Raw genomic sequence first — 20,725 nt, forward strand, 5'->3', positions numbered from 1 at the left:
GGGAGAAAGCTCCGGGCCACGCTTGGGCTTTGTGATGGGCAGGAGCTTCACCAGCCCGGCCGGGGAGCTGGAAGGTGCTGGAGCGGAAGAAATGCAACGGTTGAGACGAGGAAACCAAATATTGCTCCTTGGTGGCCACGCAGAGTAATATCACCTCTTAGCTCTTGATGCTTCCCTGCGACCCCTCATCACAGAAAAAAAATTATTCTTCCCAATTGCAGTGCCAAGAATAATCAAGTTTATTCATTCATCACTGTAGCTAAATTCCTAAGGAGGATTTAAATCAGAAAGCTGGAAGCCTCTTGGTAGAAATACCCCTCTCTGGGAACAGCCCTGGAAGTTCAGCCGCGTGGGAAGGGTTCCAGCCTGCAGCAAGCAGGGGTTGGCGGGTGGGTGGGTTGGTTGGGTTGGTTGGGTTGGTTGGCGGTTTTTTCCAGAAGTTACAGCCTCTCTTGCACCCCATGGGTGCGTTTGCTGCTTTTATAAAGAGCCAGGTCACGGGGCTTGTCCCCGGTGTCACAGACGCGTCGCATCCCATTTTAGGACGACACGGACGTCAACATCGACTGCATGACAGAGGACAAGAACCCCAACAAGAAGGTGTGCAACGTCAGCTACCCGTTCTTCCGAGCCAAGGCCAAGGTAAAGCTATTCCCTCCTCCACCCTCTGCCCCGGCACAGCCGCATCCTGCCCATCTCCGGTGCCGAGGCCGCTCTCTGCCGTCGCCTTGTCAAATCCCACCTGCTCCCTCACGGGAAAACGGGCCGAGGCAAGCGGGACCTGAAGAGAAAAATCTTTCCGACCACTATATCCATCTGAAGCCTTTCCCTGTCAGAAGCCTGAGCGTGACGGCCGAGCTCCAGGCGTTAAAGCTCCCAAAAAATCCTCTCGGATGCCTGTGGCCGTAGGCGAGAGCGCGGCGGCCCCGGCTCCCCATGACCTACAGGGGCTGGGAATGCATCTGCATGGCATCAGGTAGTCGGGGTCCTGCCAAAACAAAGACAAGCTGGAAATGGAAATTTGGCCGGCGAGCGGCGGGAGCTTTAATATTGTACTCGGCTGTGCCGGCCCAGACAGTTTGAGGTCGCTGCCGCAGCTCTCGCAGATGTGACATTTATCACATTTTATTGTTGTTGGCCTCTCGCCGGCTGCCTTCCCCCCGCCGGCCGACCCCGTGCCGCAGATGGGAGCGAGCGGCCCTTCGCTGCTGGTCCCCTGGAGGGTTTCTCTTCCAAAGAGGGGGGCTGCTTGCTTCTCCAATCTCAGAGCCAAAAAAAAAATAAACACGCAGTGTGAGGGGCTGAGAGCAAATCCTGCAAATCCCCGCCAGGGCCTCTTCCCTCCCGGCAAGGGCCAGGCTCTGCCCAAAGCCCGGCGGCATCTCCCGCGGGGATGGGGGGATGCTTTCACCCGCAGAGCCCCGCGTCGCTCCTGGCCGGCACGTTGGGTTTTTTGGGTTTTTTTTTCCACTAATGTTTTCTCCAATCTGTTCCCAACCTCCGCAGGTAGCTTTTCGCCTGGATTTTGAGTTCAGCAAGTCGGTTTTCCTTCAAAGCATGGAGATCTACCTGGTCGCCCACAGGTGAACGGCCGCTTTCGCCCTCGCGCGCGTCGGCGGGGCCGAGGGGACGTTGTCTGCTTCCCTTGGCTTTCCCTCTCCCGTAGCCAGAGGTGATGCCGGGAGCATTGCTGGGGGAATAACCTCCAGGAAAGCCGATTGCCATGGGTGTAATTGACAAGCCAGGCTATTTTTATTGATCCATACGTTTTTATCCATTGTTTTTCTGCACACGTGGAGGCCGTGCGGTCACTGCCAGGCTCTGCGCTGTGAGAAGCACCCTCCAGCTTTCTTACCCACCTTCACAACTGCAAATACACCCAGGGAAAACATCTCCTAGCAGCTTGGCAAAATGTTCCTCGCTCCCGTGCCCTGCGCAGGGTAAAGTTTTCTGACAGCCAGCTGAGATCTCCTGAGGGTATTTTTCATTTTCATCAGTTATAGTGGCAGAGGATGGACTCTGCCAGGGCTGCTGGGTGGGAAACCTCTCCAAATGATCTACTTCGATGGCCTTGGGCTAATAAAAGTTACGGAATAGAATCCGTTTTCACCCTTTGGCCAAAAAATAAAAAGTTCAGCCCATCCCCATCTGCCTCCTATGACCCCCTCCCAAAAAACATCAGAGGGGAGCCGGCTCCCGCCTCACCCCCCGCTTGCCCCGCTGCTCTTTCAGTGACAGCGAGGAGAAGGAGAGCACCAAGGAGGACAACATCGCCCACCTGAACTTTCACCTCAAGTATGAAGCCGACCTGCTCTTCACCAGGTGAGCGTTTGGGAAGGGGGCGCAGCTCACGGGATGTCCCTCGGGAAAACCAGTGCTGGTCCCGTGGGAGCTGCATGGAAGTGGAGCCCAGGGCAAACTGGGCTTTAATTTGGGGAATTTATTTAGAAACGGGGCTGAAGGAACCATGAAAAGAGGGGCAGTGATTCCTCAGTGCTGCCATCCTGCTCAGCGGGGTGAAAATCAACAGCAAGAAGCAACGAGGTGCTGTGCTTTCACAACGCACACATCTTATTAAATAGGTGCGAGGGCAATTTTTTTTTTAAGGGGAAAAAGTACTTATTGTAGAAAATAATGTTCATAACATGTGTTACTAGCCGGCGTCTGGGCCGGCAGCCATCCCACCAAAAAATCACCTCAGCAGAAGCTCAGCTGAGGGCTCTGGGCATCCGCGGTAAGGAAAGCGGAGCGCATCCCCGGCCAAGGGGAGCAGGGAGCCAAGGTGCAGACGAGAATTTTTTAACCTGATTGTAAGAAAAAAAACGTGGACCCCAGAAACACATTCCCTGGCACTGCTTGCTGTAATTCTTAGCAGATTTTTAAGACCTCCAGTCTTTTTTTTTTTACGCTAGAGGCAGTGGGGCACTGAAAACAAAAGCACTTTAATACTTACAGTTTATGGGGAGCGGGGGATTCTTAATTTAACAAATATCCACATGGCCTTTACGGGAGAAGGGAGAACTTGGAGGAAAAGTAACAGCAAAAAAAAAATCAAATTTGGACACCTTGAGGGGAAAAAAGGGGGAAATAATTTCAAAGAATCTGGGGGGTTTTGGGCCACGTGCCCTGTGTGATGACACCGGCGAGCGCGCGTCCCATCTCAGCCGCTCCCATGGGCGCCCGTCGCGTTCTCCCAGCTCCTTCTCCTCCTTCCCAGCTGTGAAACAGAGACGTGATTTACCTCCTGAGATCCACACGTGATGTCCAAACTGCCGAGCAGGGCCTTGCCTGTCTCTGTGATATTAAAAAGGCGAGAAAAATTCTACAAAGAAAGGGAAAGTACCGCAGAGGCAGAATAGCGTGAAAATCCCCCGTTTTTTTCACACGAGGTGGAGCTGGGCCATGGTTTCCATCCCAAATGGGGCCAGGCAGACCGACAGGTCCCTCCTTGGGCAGTCAGCCTGGCGCTGGGGGCGACGGGCACAGGGCAGCTCCGCTTGCTCCCAGCCCTCCTCGCGACGCGTCCTCCTTCGTCACGACAGGGCGTCCAGCCTGGACTACTACGAAATCCGGTCAAACGGCTCCCTGGAGAGATACGACAGCATCGGGCCCCCCTTCCATTCTACCTTCAAGGTAAGGAGGGGGGGGTTCAAACCGGCTGACGGACCCCTCGGAGGGGGGGACGTGCCACAGTCACCCTGCTCTCCCCAATGAGGGGAGACCTCATCGCTCTCTACAACTGCCTGAAAGGAGGGTGTAGGGAGGGGGTGTTGGTCTCTTCTCCCAAATAACTTGTGGTAGGACAAGAGGAAACGGCCTCAAGCTGTGGCAGGGGACCTAAAGGTTGGATATCAGGGAACATTTCTTCGCTGAAAGACTGGTCAGGCACTGGACCAGGCTGCCCAGGGAGGTGGTGGGGGTCACCATCCCTGGAGGTGCTCAAAGAACGTGTAGATGTGGCACTGCAGGACGTGGTTTGGTGGTTATGGTGGGGTTGGCCTCGATGATCTTGGAGGTCTCTTCCAACCTTCTGATGCTATGATCCTGGACACGTCCCTGTCCTCTGCCCTTGCAGCTGCAGAACCTGGGCTTCTTCCCCGTGGAGGGGGTGACCATCAAGCTCACCATCCCCGTGGCCACCCGGGCAGGCAACCGCCTCCTACTCCTGACCGAATTCATGGTGGACCAGGTAGGAAGGGGGTTTCATCTCCATTAAGTGCACGTGGGGATGCACCAGGGGGGTGGGGATGGAGCCACCCCACAGCAGGTCAGCCCATCCTTTCCCAAACCTGCACGGATGTCTTGGCTCGTGCCCGTGCTTCTCCCTTTTGCATTCGCTTGGCTGGAAACATGGAAAATGGTAGCTGCCAAAGCGTTTAAGCCCAAATATTTCTCAGAGCTAAACCTCCCTCCCATATGCAATGAATTCCTGAGGGTCTTGAAAGCATTGGCTGTGCCTGGGGCGAACCGGAGGCCTGAGAGGCCGTAAAAGCGGTGAGAGGGCTGGGAGCAGGCCCCAGGGCACCCCAAGCCTCCCACTGCCACGTGGGATACCATGGGAAGAGCCCGGCATGAGAGTCGGCACTCCAAGGGCTGGGTTTGGCCGGGGGGGTTGCTGCGGGGAGGTGGCCGCCGTGGTCCCCGTCCCGATGCTCAGAGCCCAATCGGCTTCTCCCACAGGAGAACGCGACCTGCAGCATCTGGGGCAACACCACGGACTACCGGAGGACGCCCGCCGAGGAGGACCTCTCCCGCACCCCCCACCTGGTACGCACCTTCGGGGGCCCGCTCCCGGCCCCGGGCTGAGCCCTGCAGCCACCAAATCGCAGACAAAGCCCCTGGGATGGGGACACCCTGTCGGCACAGGGGAGGGCGGGTGCATGGCCCCTCCGCCGAGGTTTGGCTCTCGCTCCCCTCGCTGCGTGCCGGCGGGGGAGAAGCCCGGGAGGGGGGTTTATCCCCTTCTCAGGGGGCAACGCTCCCACGCCACAAACTTCTCCCCTCGCAGAACCACAGCAACGCCGACATCGTTTCCATCGACTGCCACGTGAAATTAGCCCCTAACGAGGAGATGAACCTGCACTTGCGTGGCAATCTGTGGATGAAGTCTCTGAAAGCAGTAAGTCCTCCCAAATTCGTTTTCAAATCCTACTTATTCCATCATCCAGCATCCCCCACAGCACATCATCGTGGGGAATTTAATCCCAGGCAGTTCTTTTTGCTGTCATTTAGCCACTTTCCCTTCTTCCCCTGCATCGTCCTCCCCCACGGATGCAGCACACAGCATCCCCAGCACGGATGCAAAACTGGGGAGGGGACCAAAGGCGTGGGGGGCACCGGTTGGGGTGCTGGGTCCTCTCCCGCAGCCGGTGCTCACGTCCGGCGTCTCGTTGCGCAGCTGAAGTTCAAGACACTGAAGCTCACCACAAACGCCGCTCTCCAGCGGCGCTTCGGGAGCCCCTTCATCTTCCGCGAGGAGGACCCCAGCCGGCAGGTGAGCCCCCGGGCAGGGCGGTCACGCACCGACCCGGCATCTTCGGGGACGCTGCGACACCCGGCGCTGACCCCAGCAGGAAAAACCCCACGGTTCCGCGCACCCGGCTCAGCAGAGCCTGGAGCAACTCGGGGCGGTTGTGGTTGGAGCCAGGCAGCTCTGGTCCCAGCGCCACCGGATTGAGCAGGGAAAAACTGAGCCAAATCGCTGGTGCTTGGGGTGGGCACCCTCCGCAGCAGCTCCAGCACCCTCCCAAAGGGAGAGGATGCTCAGCACCCCCACTGTCGCCCCGGCCCCCCCATCCCCTGCGTGTGGCGGCAGCGGCGTGCTTTGACGCTCTTTCCTCGCAGATAACCTTTGAAATCTCCAAACCGGAGGAGTCACAGATCCCCATCTGGATCATCCTGGGGAGCACTCTGGGAGGCCTCCTGCTCCTGGCCCTGCTCGTCCTCGCGCTCTGGAAGGTGAGCAGCCCTTAAGCCGCCCACGCTGGGGCTTCGGTGGAGACCCCCATGCAGGGACCCTCCCTGGCCCCCCAGCTCCGCGTCCATGGCCCCACGAGCCCCTCGGCACCGCTGGGAACCGTCAAAAAAAGCTCCTCTCAGCTCTTTCCGCTTCCGAATTCTTTATATCCAGGGTCTAAACCTGCTGGCAATGCCCCGTTAAAAGACAGACGCTGCGCAGCGACCAGCTGAAGTAATGGTGGGGTTCTCTCTTGTTTCTCTTTAATCCCTACAGCTCGGATTTTTTAAAAGCGGGAGCCGCAGGCGAGCGGCGGAGCGGGAGCGAAATGCCCAGGGGCTGGATTGATGCTGCCGGGGCTCCCCCACCCCGCGCCCCCTCCCAGCCCCTCGCCGCTTCCGGAGCAGAGGTTCACCCCGATGCCGAGGGACTCGGGTGCTGAACTTGGGTTTGCATCGGGATGAGAGTCCGCCCCTTGTGTGAAAGCACCTAAACAGGTCCAAAAGCCAAAAATAAAACAAAAAAAAAAACAAACCCCAAACTACGCAACCCTACCCTACCAAAAATCCCCCAACCCCTACTCGTGGCCTGGTGCCACAGCGAGAGGAGCTTCAAACTGGGTTTGCAAGGAGGTGGCAGCGGCGCGGGGACGGAGGGGCTGCCCAAGCAACGTGCCCCATCGCCTGGGGCTAACGACGGGGCTGCACCAAAAAAAAAATTCTTAAAAAAAAAAAAAAGAGGATTGCTCATCCCCGTGGCTGAGCTGTAGCAAACCCCCGGGCTTTGCTGGCCGCGGCTCTCAAACTGCGTAGCGTTCGTTAACCGGAGTAATTGGGTGGAGAGTTTAATTTGCCTCCTTCTTAATGCACTGAATAAAAACGATAGCAAATTAAAGCACCTTAATGCAAATCTCCAGTGTCCAGCTGTACATACTTATTCTTAAAATATTTACCTGTTTTACCCAAGGAGAGAAAAAAATTCAAAAAATTTAGAAAAAAAAAAAAAAATTCAAAACCCAGTTTGAAGCGTTTTCTACGACCGGAGCAGTTTGGAAGAGCCGGTGGCCAGCGAGGGCCTGTGCGTGTATCATAACTGTACATACCCGCGTCACGCGAAACCCAGCGGGCGGTGCTGGTTGACAAAAAATCTTTCTTTTTTTTTTGCATAACAGAATTATTTATGCTAATATTAATTTTATGAATGGAAAGAAAGCATATGTCCGCCGGATGTGTAATGAAGTTTGTTAAATACTGTCCAGGTATTTTTTAAGGATTAAAAATACAGTATTTTAAAAACGAACAGCCTCTGCTCCCCTTCTGTGCTAGCCCACCTCCGCAGCTCGGCGCGGTGCGAGCGGGAGCTGCTCGCACCCCTGGGATGCAGCGGAGGAGGACGGGGCTCAGACTTTTCCCTCCGCTCCTTTACTGCGGGGTGCACGGATTTTGCAGCCGGTTTTTAAGGGGGTGCTGTGAGGCGGGACGAGCGGCTGGGGGTGCAGCCCCAGGGTACATTTCTGAGCCCGAAGGACGACGTGCTGCAAAGTCAGCCCCTGGCATCGTATAAAATGGGGGAAAAAAACTCTGATTTTTTTCATTGCTAGCATTCCCACCTTGAATGGGAGCCACTGGTGTCATGATTTCGAGCCGATTCAGGTCTCAGCTGCGCCAAGGGCCTGGCTGGGGTGCAGGGCTATCCCGGAGAGCCGAAATCCCGGTGCAGGTACCGGGGTGGGTGCTTGGGGTGCGGTGAGTCTAGGGCAACGCTGACACTCCCAGCGCTCCCACGGCCCCAGGGAGGCCAAATTTTGCACATTTATTTTCCTCCCTCTTCGTCACCAACCAATTTTCCTTGTCACTGTTGAAAGCACGTAGGCAGGCTGCATAGGGACTACTGATGGCGTCTTTCCAACCTTTTATCGCTAGGGAAAATAAATAAATAAAATGCTTTTCAAGGCTTTGCCCCAAAGCCCTTGGTGCTAAGAAAAGCGTGGCCGCCGGCCGCCCTCCATCCCTCCCCAGCCCTGAGAGCTCTGCAGCGCCGGCTGCGAGGACAACACCTGAAGGGCAGCAGGGGCTGGGCAGCGTCCTTCAGCGGGGCGTCCCGGGGGACACGGGGGTGGTGGGTGCCCCCCGCTGCCGGCCGGCGCTGGAGCCACACATAAGGGCATATACGGGTGTGCATATGTGTGTGTGTATATATATATATATGTCCGTGTGTGTGTGTGTATATATATAAGTTTTTAATGTATTTTCTCTCTATATATGTATCTCTGTGTGTGTGTGTATCTATATATATATAAAATTTTTAAATGTATTTCTCTCTCTCTCTCTCTCGTTATCATCTTTGTGTGTGTGTGTATATATATATATATAATTATTTTTTTTAAATGTAGTCTCTCTCTCTCTCTGTGTATCTGTGTGTGTCTATCCTCCAGCTTTGGGAAACCACGCAAGATGGTGCACCAGCTTGGAGGGGTGTGTTTGCATCGGCGTGTTTGTCAATGTGTAGCTACATATATGTGTGTGTTATACGTATATAAGTGTGTTTACATTTGAGAGAGGGAGCATCTCCAGCCTCTAGCTTTGGGAAGGGGGACACAGTGCACCAGCTAGGATCGCTGTGTGTATATGTGTGTGTGTATATATATTTTTTTTTTTAAATATGTGTGTGTGTGTGTATATATATATTTTTTTTAATATGTGTGTGTGTGTGTATATATATATATATATATATATACACACACACACATATAGAGAGCACACACAAAACCCCCTACACATACACCCCCTCACACCCACCGCCCCCCACTCCCCCCCCCCCAAATATATTTCCATACTGTCCCTGTGCACACCCCTCCCACCCAGCAGCATCCCCCTGGTACCCAGTGCCCATGCCCGGCCAAGGCGTGGGGCCGTACCTCACCACTGACAGACTGGGGTGTGACAGCTGCTCTGCACCCTCACGGGAAGGGAATATGTGCTCCCAGTCCCATTCAGCCAAAACATTCCAGGGAACACCATTCCCACTCCCCAGCCGCAGCTCAGGGTGCCCGTGGGACAGGAGTCTTGCCGCGGGCTGCTCCTTACCAAAACCAGGCCTCAAAGCCCCAGCACTTCTCTGGCTGTTAAACTGGAAAGGGTTTGCAGCTCCTGAGCTTGGGTAAAGCCATTTACACGGCCAGCATTCCCCATTTGCCTCAAAGCAGCGCAGGAAAAGCTGCTTTGCACGGGTGCTTCAGTTCACAAACTCACACTGGTGCCTGAGGAAGCCTCGGTAAAACAACCCCAGCACTCGCCATCTTCAGATAAACTCATTAATTAATGCTGCACCTTGACACATCCTAGGCAGGGTGGTGCAGCCCGGGGGTCTGAGCCAGCAAACTCTGCTGTGGAGGGACAGGAGCAAACGGGTACCAGTGACACGGGGAGGTGGGGGTCCCCACAGAGCCACGGCTGCAGGGCCAGCGCTCCCCAGCCAGGCTGGCCCAGTGGCAGTGACAGGGCTGGTGTGCAAGCCCTGCCAAACACAAACCTTGAGTCCAGGTGCCTGGGGAAAAAAAAAAAAAAAAAAAATAATAATAATAATAAAAAAAAAGGTAACTTGTTTTCAGAAAATAGTTTTCTTTACCAAGTGCTTTCCCCTGCTTGCTGGTGCTCTGGAGTAGCACTGAGCAGTGCTACAGAAGCCCATGGAATAAATAAGTGAAAAACTCAAAGTCTTCATGCAGCTGCATGGTGCCAGAAGCAGGCAGGGCTCTCGCCACCACTCAGGGACCACGGTTTAAGCGTAGCTCACCCAAAGACGAGCACGTGAAACCCCAGCAGCAGCTCCCTCCCTGTGCAGTGCCACTGCCCTTCTGCTCAGGACCTCTCATCCCGGAGCGCATCCCTCTGGACGGAGGGACCAAGGCTCCAGGTTTGCAGCCCACCGAGCGTGGGCTGGCCCCGGGAAGGTGTGTTTTTAAAAGCCGCTCTCCGCTCCAGCAGCAGCTCTCTGCTCTATGACTCTCAGCCCACCACCTACGGGCCTTGTCCCTGGCAGAGGGGGTGGCACGCAGCGCCTTCTTCCCAGTGAAAGGCACACCTGGAGAGGGTTTGTACAGGTTTTTTTAATCCAGAGCTTTCAATAACTCCCACAAAGGGAGTGCGCGCACTCCTCTGGCTTTTCATACTGGGAAAAAAAAGAAATTTCCAGACTAAGGAGAGGGGAAGGTCCTGGGACACTGAGAGCCGTGATGGCCTGTGCTGCATCTGCAGGCATGCAGAAACAGGCAGCCACGGTGGTTTGGTTTGTTAGTTTTTTTTCCTGTCCTTTGGCCAAGAGCTTTCACTGCCACAGCGAAGGTGGTAGAGGAAGCCGTGCATGACACCACCTTCCCGGGCTGCAGGCAAGCAGGAACTGGTCTCCATCAGGACAAAAACCAGGGACCACACCTGCGAGAAGAGCGGCTTCAGCATCAGCTGCTCCTTCCACAGCCCAGACCTTCCGCCCTCTTCATAAAGCGCTTTGCAACCTACAGACAAGCAGTTTATTGCTGCTCCTGGGTAACAGCATCCTCTCTCTTCAGGTCTTCACATATTGAAATCATCCCGGGAACGGCAGGAACAAAGCAGCGCCTCAGCAGATATCCTGCAACGGAGCCAAAAGTGGGAAAGGAGCAGAACAAAGCGACAGGAAGGAAGGAAGAAGCAGCTTTTCCACAAAATCGTTTGGTGTAACTTTTTTTTCTTATTAAAAAAAAAAAAGCAGAATTGTGGGAGGAGCAGCTTCCTTCACCTTATTACTGCCTGCAGATATTTCAAGCATGCATGTTTGTTCCAAGAACAGTTTCATACAGGTATTTCACAAGAACACAAGACAGATTATTCCAGGTCAGAAGCAGGTCTTGAGAAAAGAAAAAAAAGAAAAAAAAAAAAAAAAACAACACACCACAGTGCAAGGAAGTACTGTCTGAATCGACGATTGCCAATGCTCAGCCCTCTCCCCTTTCCACCCTCCCCACGCTCCCACATCACAGACTCAGGGCCCCCGACTCATTTTTACCTACGTGCACATCACAAATTACAGACGTACAAGCGTAAAAAGGAACAGCAAGGCACAGAGCTGTTTGAAACACGTGGCACAGTGTATGAGACCTTTTTTTTTTTTCCTGAAGCAGAGACACACTGAGTCAAACAGCGGCTAATTTTACCCGCGTCAGCTAGCAGCAGCTTTACCAGCTAAATAATCATAACCATTTTTCAACCAGGCCAAGTGCAAGGTCCTGCACCGGGGTCACGGCAATCCCAGGCACAAATACAGGCTGGGCGGGGAATGGATGGAGAGCAGCCCTGAGGAAAAGGACTTGGGAGTGCTGGTGGATGAGAAGCTCAACACGAGCTGGCAATGCGTGCTTGCTGCCCAGAAGGCCAACCGCATCCTGGGCTGCATCAAAAGGAGCATGGCTAGCAGGTCGAGGGAGGGGATTCTCCCCCTCTGCTCTGCCCTGGTGAGACCCCACCTGGAGTACTGTGTCCAGTTCTGGAGCCCCAGCACAAGAAGGACATGGACCAGTTGGAGAAGGTCCAGAGGAGGGCCACGAAGATGATAAAAGGGCTGGAGCACCATTCCTATGAAGACAGGCTGAGAGAGTTGGGGCTGTTCAGCCTGGAGAAGAGGAGGCTCTGGGGAGACCTGATAGTGGTCTTCCAGTACCTCAAGGGGGCTGCAGGAAGGGTGGGGAGAGGCTGTTCAGTAGGGCCTGTTGCGATAGGACGAGAGGTAATGGTTTTAAAATAGAGGCGGGTAGATTTAGATTAGAAATTAGGAAAATTTTTTACGATGCAAGTTATAGAACACTGGAACAGGTTGCCCAGAGAGGTGGTGGAGGCCCCATCCCTGGAAGCGTTCAAGGCCAGGCTGGATGAGGCTCTGAGCAACCTGACCTAGTCAGGGATGTCCCTGCTCCTTGCAGGGGGGCTGGACTAGATGACCTTTGAAGGTCCCTTCCAACCCTAACCATTCTGTGATTCTATGATTCTATGATCTGGTGCCCTTCTCAGGTTGAGTTGCAGGTTCAAAGCTTCAGAGTAACAGACAGTCCCAAAACGGGAGACTAAAAGCATTCCTGTTCTTCAGCTGAGCTGCTGTGAGTTACCCTTTTTTTTTTTTCGCATTTCCAGCAGCCAGGCTAAAAACCGCCACCGTAAATTCTCAGTAAAATACAAACTTGCCGCTTTCCTGCTGACTGCAGCCCGACGCAGCTCAGCACGCAGGAGGAGGAGGTTTGGGGTAAGTTTACAGGAACACTAACACCTTCCCAGCCCTCTGACAGCTTCCGCTCACCGCATTCAGGCCGCAGGTGGCTGAATTTGGCCTTGCCTTGGCTGCAAGAGTGGTTTTTACACACAGCAGTCCAACCTACCTGAGACACAACAGACACATTTTTCACTTCAGGAGCTACTTTCTAGCAGAGTAAAGTTTGCAGCTTAGAAGACACGGTATTTCTGAAGCTTTTCCCTCGAAGAAGACACAACAGCCAGCGCTTTCGGTGCCATACAACCTAAGCAGCGCTATTCCGCTCGGCACTAGACAAAAATCAAGAGTTACGAGCTAATTCCACATTCAATGTTTATTTATTTGTAATACAAATAGAAACGTGTGCCCAAATCTCGCCTTTAAAGTTCTACCCGGGTTGTTTAAAAAAAACCTACAGCACATTCTTTCATCATCTGACAGTTAAAAAGCTGCGTGTAAAATAAACAGAGTTTTCAGTAGCCTGTCAAAACAAGTGACATTTTACTGTCGGAGTATCTGCTACTTCTACCAAGGAGAAGTGCTTTCTCAAGCAACGGTGTTATTGTACAATCAGTTGCTTATCATAAAAGATCTTATGATAGGGCAGTTATTAAAAAATCGGGTTTCATCGAGATTTTCACAATGAAAGGAGTAAAAACCATGAAAAATCCTCAAGTCCAATTCAGGGAGGCACAGACTCCACGTTTATTGGAAAAGCCAGTTCCAAGCAGTATCCCGCTCCAAAGACAGGCTCTCTTTGGCGACAGACTACTCCATTAGGAAGATACAGCATTTGGAATCCAAGAGTGCAGTTTTACATACTTTTGAGTCAAAAAAGGTGCATGTTGATCATCGAAACAACAACAACAAAAAAAAAAAAACAAGTTGAAAGCATTCTGAAATGTTGGGACACACACAAACACAAATACCCTACCCATTTTCTAGGTATCCATGCATGATCTTTATATATGAGCAACTTAGCTACGTAAAAAGAAACCATGACTCCCGTTCGTTTAGGTCAATGTGCAAGAAGTTCCTTTTCCAAAAGTTATTCGACACTGAACTGTAGCAGTGTCAATGAAGAGCTTGATACCTCAGCTATCATTAGATGAACATACCGTAGCTGAATTTAAACCTGTATTTCCTAACAGAGCATTCCACACGTCTGTAGCTGTTGATAATCGCTGTTCAAAATTTAATTAAAAAAACAAAAAAAAAAATTAAAATGGTACCAACATCTTCAGCATTAACTGAAAGGCATAAAAAGACGGTGAGGTATGAGAGCGACGGACCGCTCTGTACGTCGAGACTTCATTTTTAACCAACTACCACGTAATTTCCAATTGTTCTTTCCCACCTCGCTCCAGGGTTTAAAATTTGCAAAGCCACCGCCTCGGCGGCGCGACGACAAGGGCTTCCAGAGGTGCCTTTGTAAACAGCTCCCTAAAGCACTCGGCTGCAAACCCCAGTGGAGATGTGTATGGGAAACAAAACATTCTGCACAAGTTACATTGGGATTCTTTTCATTTTCTTTACAAAAACAAGAGATAACGAAGCGATTCTTTTAATCAAAAGAAATTACCAAACCCGTCAGATTTGACTACAGGAAAACAATGTGGCTTTTTTTTTTCCCCCCTCCCTCCAAGATGTGCATGAGACCTGAGGCTGCAGACTGAATCCAGAGAACCCCAAACCCAAAAGAACAGAGAAAAACCAGCTCCATGTATACACATGTATTCTGCTGCCTGCGACTGCTGTCGTCCCGGGGTAGCACCACCACGAAAGATTTTACGCGGCTTAGTGAAACTTCACAAATTCTTCCAGTGTTCTGGGGATCTGGTTTTGGTAGCTGATGTTATAGATGCGCACTGCTCGGGCAGCCAGGCACTTGAGACTCAGCTTCATTTGAGTTTTGAGGAGTATTTCGGACACCCCCGTCGTACTTTTATCAAGAGGGGTTTTCTTCTGCTTGTTCGTCATGTCCGTATGAGCACCGGCCTCCACCAGGCTGATGATGATGGAGTGCAGCGTCAGGAAGTCACTGATGGGCCTGTGGTACTGGACGATGATGTGCAGCGGACTGTTCCCCTCGTTGTCCACTGCATTGACATCAGCGCCACAATCCAGCAAGAGTTTTGTGACAAGCGCGTTAGGGAAGCTGCAGACGTCATTCGTGTGGAAGTCGTCGACCGGCGTACTGGAATTGACAGCGTGATGGAGCAGGCTGGAGCCATCCCGCGTGCGGGGATCGAGGTGAATCAGGTTATAAATCTGCTTGTTGATCCGCGACTGATCCTCTTCGCTGCACTGGGTCTTGGTAGAGATGCAGACTAAGTAGAGAAAGGTAAAAATGTTGCACTCGTAGTTGTCCATGGCTGTGTGGATGTCAGAGTCTTGGGTGGTTTTGATCCGGGCCATGCCTTGCTCTATTTCCAAGACGCTGCACCTCAGAACGCTCTCGATGTCCCTGGCTTTAACGGGCTCGTTTAAGTGTATCATCTGAGAGAAGACCTGAGCGAACCGCAGGAGGTCCTTATGGGTGTTCCTGTTGCCCTTTTGCCTGAGATGCAAGGCATGGAGCCACAGCTTGATACACTGTTCGAACTCCATGTTATCTGCATACACGGCCCCCCGGTAAATAATGGGGTGAGAAACATCGATATTGTCCGAGCCCAGGATTCTTTCTCGCACAATGAGGCCTTCCATGTGAAGGGCATCTCTGTCCTGCCTAATAGACTCTAATTCCTTTGGAGTCCTGCATTCAGTCCTGTTTCCATAAGCTTCAATCTGCGGAAGAACTTCTTTTTCAATTACGTTCTCGCTGTCTCGGTACCTCTCCAGCATGGCTAAATATAAATAGTGGTAAGTCCTCATTATATCATAGTTTTCTCTGTCATTTGCAAACGAGGCACCCAGAAGTTCCAGAGCTTCAATGCGGCTTCTCCTATCACAGTCCGCATGAGCAAGCAGCAGCTCCACAACGTCGGCCTTGCAGCTCTCGGCAGCCACTTTCAGGGGAGTCATCCCGTGGCCGTTGACCATCATGGCTGCCTTCCACTTGACCAGCTCCTTCACTATTTCCAGGTGGCCGGCCTCGGCTGCGAAATGCAAGGCCGTGGCACCGCAGTGAGCCTTGGCGTTGGGATCGGCGTGCTGCTCCAGGAGGTACCTCACCACGTCCGTGTGGCCTTTGTAAGCTGCGATCATAAGGCAGGTGTTGTCATATTTGTTGGCAATGCTGATGTTGGCGTTGTTTTCCACCAGGTATTTCACAATGTCCAGCCTGCCGTCAAAACACGCGGCCCTCAGGGGAGTCGAGTTGGTCACCGTGGTGTGATTCACGTTGGCGCCGTGACTCACCAGCAGTTTGACTACCTCGAAGTGGCCGGCTCCTGCCGCGCACCAGAGAGCGGTGGCTCCATCAATGACAAAGCTGAAAACAGAGAGAGAAACACGCATTTACAGACATCTTTCACTGGCAGCCGAGCGGTACGCGACAGGCACGTACGCACCCAGACTTTAACAGATATTTTACAGTCACCCCGCTTTTGTACTGGAAGGAACCTACCGGGATAGCCAAGGTAAAAGAACGAGAGACTTTAAAAGCACACAGACCTCCCAAAGAAAGAAGCTGGAACTTCAAAGCAGCCGGGGGGTTCAGCCACATTTTGCACCGGTACTGCCCGGGCTGCTTTGAGACCCTACCTGCCAGCTCCAGCCCTCAGCCTACAGAAGTCTCAGGAAGAACCTTTACAAGAATTACTGCTTCTTCCACCCCCTGTGTCAGAAACTGGCACGTGAAAGAAAGAGAGAAAACTTAAAAATTCACGTATTGACACAAAAAAACCAAACTCGGACACGAACAACGGTGTAGCTGTACAACACATCGGCCCTGGCGGCAAAGCTGGCTTAAGAACGTCGTATCACTTCACTTGTTCTCTCTCCCTGAGCTGCCAAATTGCCACCACTTCTGCTGCTCCGACACTTCTTGTTTGAGAGACTGCACCGTAAACCGGACCAGCAGCCTGGTTACACAACTGGAACTCCAGGAATTAAAAAAAATATATATTTAAAAACCAGAAGTTCTGAGCCGGACTGTCTCCGAGGTCTGTTTTACATCACGGCCTTGCAGACAGTTTGCTGGCACTGGCGAAGGAGAGGACAGCTAACTTTAGCAAAGCATCACAGTTTCTCTAGCTGTTTTCGTTCCCAAGCCCAGCACGGCGTGTCGCTACACAGATAAAGGCTGACGTCCCTTCCACCGCCCTGATTTTTGAAGTAGCACTGAAACGCAGGAACGGGCGGCACCCACGCTGCAGTTAACACGCACGAGGCACGTCCCGAACCGCAGAGGAGGGACAAATACCTCGTTTCCACGGCATTTTCCAGCCCCATTTCCCAAAGCTAAAATATCATAAGACACTAATTTAGTTTTAACAGTGATTTTTACCATTTTACGAAGCTCTGACACAGGTCAACAGGAGCGGTCGTGTGGCTGTTTGCACGTCCAACGCCCCCACACAACCTTTCAGAGGCGTTTAAGAGCGCTGGCACGCAGCGATGCCTACAGTTTCATTCACCCCAAGAAGTTCCTTGTTTTGTAAAGAACCACGTTAAAACACTTCCATATTAAAACAGGCCTAGCATTTGTTAGCGAACAGGAGGTTCCATCGCTGCGCTACAGGTACACATTTACCAGACAAAGGCCTGGCCCCAAACAAGCGGAGCGCTCTGCCACCTTATCTCCAGAAGAACGCAGCGAGGCAGGGATCACATGCCTGCTCCCTCCTCCCCGGGCTGCGACTCCCGCCGTGCCCGCTGCGCCTCAGACAACACCTCCTTTCATCTGGAGCAGGCAGAGGCTCTGGCAAGCAGACAGCGTTCCCGTCCAGGCAGCACAGGAGAAAAGGGAAAATGCAGTGGCAGAGGGGGGCTGCCAGCCCTTCCTGTCGCCTTCTGTCAACAGAGGCCCTGCCTCTGACTCACCCGAGGTATTCTCAACCAGTTTTGGCTTGTGAAAAAAAGGGCTGACAGGGAAGAGGAAGGAGGAAAAACAAACCAGCCACCCGGGGAAGTCAGTTCCTCCTTCACTCAGCGTGCAAGAACCAAGGCAGGCTTTCCCCGGGCCAGGCGGGGCTGTAGGTAGCTCACCACTCAGGAGCCAGATGAAAGACACCGGTGGGGACCCAGAGGGTCCCTCTCCCTCCGTATCTGACGTGAGCTCTCCTTTTTTTGCAGGCTACCTGCAAAGGCCGAAAGCTGTTCAAAAGACAAATCTACCTTCTCGATTAGTCAGCCTCGCGTTTCAGACTGGCACGCAGGCAAGAACTCAACGAGTGCCGTGGGAGATTTTACAAACAACGTTCCTCTCTCCTGCCGTGGCAGGACGACCCCGGGGAGCCGGACACGACAGCCAGGCTTCTCCCCAAAGAGCGGCGCCAGCACCGCTGCCCCAGCCAGGTCCCAGCTGAGGGCCTGGGACCCCCTGCCCTCCCCATCCTAAAACGTCACGCTGCTCTCCCAGCCATCCCATATTCCCAGCAGCAAGGCTTCCTTGGGATGTCTGGGCTGGGCACCGAAAAACCCTCGATTTGAGTAAACAGAGGCCTGGCTCCTGGTGTGCGGGTACCACCCTGCCCTGCCCTGACACCTGCTGTCACCCACTGCAGCCAGAAACGTCACACAAAATGCCATTTTGGCACAGCAGGAGAGGGAATAAATACAAGGTGACCTGCCCACCGAGGGGAAATCTGACGAGGAGCTCTCCGGGCTGCGGCGAGCACTATTCCATCTACAGCTTCAGGTGGGGAATCCTGGAAGGGCAAAGGCGTTTACAGCTCAGAAACATCAGCGTGGGGGATCTCAAAGAGCAAAGCCAGTTCCGTGGCTACTAAAGCACCTTGCCCAACGCCAGCCGGGCGAGCGGCGGGGCCCTGAGCCGCTGCCGACAGCGGTTTCAGTCCGGGCGGGCGGCGGCGAGCTCTACGTACCCGTCGAAGCGGACCGTGCCGGTCTGCTGGGTCTGCACGCGGTAGTGCTCGAGGAGCAGGCGGACCACCTTGGCGTGGCCGTTGCGGGCGGCGATGATGAGCGGGGTGGAGCGCTGCCCGCCGTGCTGGCTGACGTAGCCCAGCAGGTATTTGATGTCGCTCTCGGAGCGGTTGAGGAGCAGGGCGGCCAGGGTCAGCACTCGCCCCTCGCTCGCCGCCTTGTACACGTACCCGGCCAGGCCCTCCATCGCCGCCTCTTCCTCCTCCCGGCTGCGGCCCCGACGACCGGGCCGGCTCCGCTCGGGCCTACCGGCCTGCCCCGCCGCCGGGGCGGCCTCTCCCTCCGCCTCCTCCTCCGTCCTGCCTCGGCGCCCCGCGTCGGGCACATGCGGCCCCCTCGGGGCCACCCGCCCCCCCCCCCGGGCCCGGCCAACCCCTCCGGGCCGGCGGCGAGGCGGGGCGACCCCGGTGCCCACCGCCGCCTTCACCCGTCCCGTCAGCCGCCTCTGCCGCCCGCCCCGGGCCCGCGGCCCATCCCCGGCGCAGCTGCCCCGGCCGCCAAAGCCGCAGCGGGGACGCGAACCCGCGGCCCGGCCGCCGGCCCCGCCCTACGGGGGTCTTGGGGGGGACCCGGAGGACCGCGCCGCGCGCGGGGCACCGCTACGGGTCGCCGGAAGGGCCCGGCCGGGCGCGCGGCGGGCACGGGCGTCCGCCGCCGCTCCGCCCCCCGCTGCCGACTCCGGAAGCGAAACCGGAAGCGCTGCGGCCTGTCTCGCTTCCCCTCCGGCAACCGGCGGCAGCGCGCGGGCGTTCCGGGTCGCGGGCGGCACAGGATCCCGGGGCGGGGGAAGGGCGAGGCGGCTCCCTTCCCCCGCGCCCCCCGGTGCTGCCCGCCCGCCTCCTCGGGTGGCCTGGCGCTAGGCCGGGCCCACCCAGCTGTGCTTTGGTTGGGTTGGGTTGGGTTGGCCTTAGCTGGGCTAGGTTGGTTGGATTGGGTTGGGTTCAGTTGGGCTGGGCTGGTTGGATTGGGTTGGGTTCAGTTGGGCTGGGTTGGTTGGTTGGGTTGGGTTCAGTTGGGCTGGGTTGGTTGGATTGGGTTGGGTTCAATTGGGCTGGGTTGGTTGGTTGGGTTGGGTTCAGTTGGGCTGGGTTGGTTGGTTGGGTTGGGTTCAGTTGGGCTGGGCTGGTTGGATTGGGTTGGGTTCAGTTGGGCTGGGTTGGTTGGTTGGGTTGGGTTCAGTTGGGCTGGGTTGGTTGGATTGGCTTGGGTTCAATTGGGCTGGGTTGGTTGGTTGGGTTGGGTTCAGTTGGGCTGGGTTGGTTGGTTGGGTTGGGTTCAGTTGGGCTGGGTTGGTTGGATTGGGTTGGGTTCAGTTGGGCTGGGTTGGTTGGATTGGGTTGGGTTCAATTGGGCTGGGTTGGTTGGTTGGGTTGGGTTCAATTGGGCTGGGTTGGTTGGTTGGGTTGGGTTTGTTGAACTGGGTTGGGTTCAGTTGGGCTGGGTTGGGTTAGGCTGAGCTGGCTTGTGTTGGGTTCAACTGGGCTGAGTTGGTTGGCTGGGTTGGCTTTGGTTGGCTTCAGTTAGGCTCGGTTGGGTCTGGTTCAGTTGGGTTGGGGTGGTTGGATTGCGTTGGTTAGGGTAGGGTTATGTTGTGTCAATTCGTGTCTGTTTTCATTCCCAAACCCAGCACGGCGTGTAAGTACAAAGATAAAGGTTTGGTTCAGTTGGTTTTTTTAAAGAAAGAACCAGCAGCTTTCATCGCCTCGGCCATGCCTCCATCCCAAAAAACCTGTCATGCCCAGCCTCAACACACGCAGGAGCTTTGTCCCTGGTTTCAGGGATGCCACTACCAGCCTTGCCGCACGTGTATCAGCTTAACCGAGAGCTAAACGCAGCTCACCTCCTTACCCGCCTCTCCTTTCCTCTCTGCAGATCATCTCCCAGAGACCTCCGGTGGGTGCCCCGCGCTGTGACCAGTTACTTGAGACCGATAACGGCCATGGTAAGTAACGCGATACACAACCCGCGCTGCTGTCTGTTGCGCGCCATTGTTTTCAAGGGGATGCGGTATCAGCCGTATTAATAGTTAATTTAAAATCGTGCAACTGGAGCCGCTGCTCTTTGTGGAAAGTTTCGTGCAGGCTGGGCCTTGCATTATGCATGGCAGCAGCGGCCTGGCTGCGCAGCCAGCATCGCCAAAACGCGCCCCGGGGAGGCGGGAGGGAAGCGAGTCAGGCCGCGGTCAGCTCGGCGGTGTTCAGTCAAGGAGGATCAGCTTTTAACAGCCATGTACGCGTGTAAGGTACGGCGCGACAAGCAAGGTTCACGGTAAGTTTAAGTGGAAGCTGTCTCCATTACCTCAACCACCCCCTCCGCTTCTCAAGGATTTTTTTCGAACAAACGCTGCCCGGATGCCGCTTGTGTCCCCCCGTGGATTAGCATGGATTAGAGGGAGCAGAGCGTGGCACCCGCGTCTCCCCGCTTGCCAGGTAATAACGTCCG

The 20,725-nt window shown here is 54.4% G+C and overlaps 2 protein-coding genes across 5 annotated transcripts in view; one reads left to right on the plus strand and one right to left on the minus strand.

The window, feature by feature from the left end:
* The window catches only part of ITGA11 (integrin subunit alpha 11), a 45,530-nt gene extending 34,835 nt beyond the window's left edge, over positions 1–10,695 (plus strand). Inside the window, exons 21-30 of one of the 3 annotated variants that reach the window (XM_086757496.1) lie at positions 544–642; positions 1,507–1,583; positions 2,233–2,322; positions 3,543–3,633; positions 4,076–4,189; positions 4,681–4,767; positions 5,009–5,119; positions 5,399–5,494; positions 5,845–5,958; positions 10,524–10,695. In XM_086757496.1, coding sequence (XP_086613622.1) covers positions 544–642; positions 1,507–1,583; positions 2,233–2,322; positions 3,543–3,633; positions 4,076–4,189; positions 4,681–4,767; positions 5,009–5,119; positions 5,399–5,494; positions 5,845–5,958; positions 10,524–10,538 — 894 coding nt within the window. In that variant the 3' untranslated portion in view covers positions 10,539–10,695. Of the gene's footprint in view, positions 1–543; positions 643–1,506; positions 1,584–2,232; positions 2,323–3,542; positions 3,634–4,075; positions 4,190–4,680; positions 4,768–5,008; positions 5,120–5,398; positions 5,495–5,844; positions 5,959–6,232; positions 7,256–10,523 lie in introns of those variants that run through there. The other 2 variants (XM_086757494.1, XM_086757495.1) reach the window with 2 other exon arrangements.
* A 1,856-nt stretch (positions 10,696–12,551) lies between these two features.
* FEM1B (fem-1 homolog B) lies at positions 12,552–18,934 on the minus strand. 2 transcript variants are annotated; one of them, XM_086757013.1, is made up of 2 exons: positions 18,454–18,934; positions 12,552–15,665 (listed from the first exon to the last, which is right to left on the minus strand). In XM_086757013.1, exons 1-2 carry the CDS (start codon positions 18,468–18,470, stop codon positions 14,030–14,032), a joined length of 1,653 nt encoding a protein of 550 aa, XP_086613139.1. In that variant the 5' UTR covers positions 18,471–18,934; the 3' UTR covers positions 12,552–14,029. The 2 variants fall into 2 exon arrangements, with proteins under 2 accessions (XP_086613139.1, XP_086613138.1); XM_086757012.1 differs by having other exon boundaries at positions 18,223–18,934.
* Positions 18,935–20,725: the final 1,791 nt, after the last annotated feature.

The sequence above is a fragment of the Chlamydotis macqueenii genome, chromosome 12 (assembly GCF_036417535.1).
Source record: "Chlamydotis macqueenii isolate bChlMac1 chromosome 12, bChlMac1.mat, whole genome shotgun sequence".
In the NCBI taxonomy this organism is placed as follows: domain Eukaryota; kingdom Metazoa; phylum Chordata; class Aves; order Otidiformes; family Otididae; genus Chlamydotis; species Chlamydotis macqueenii.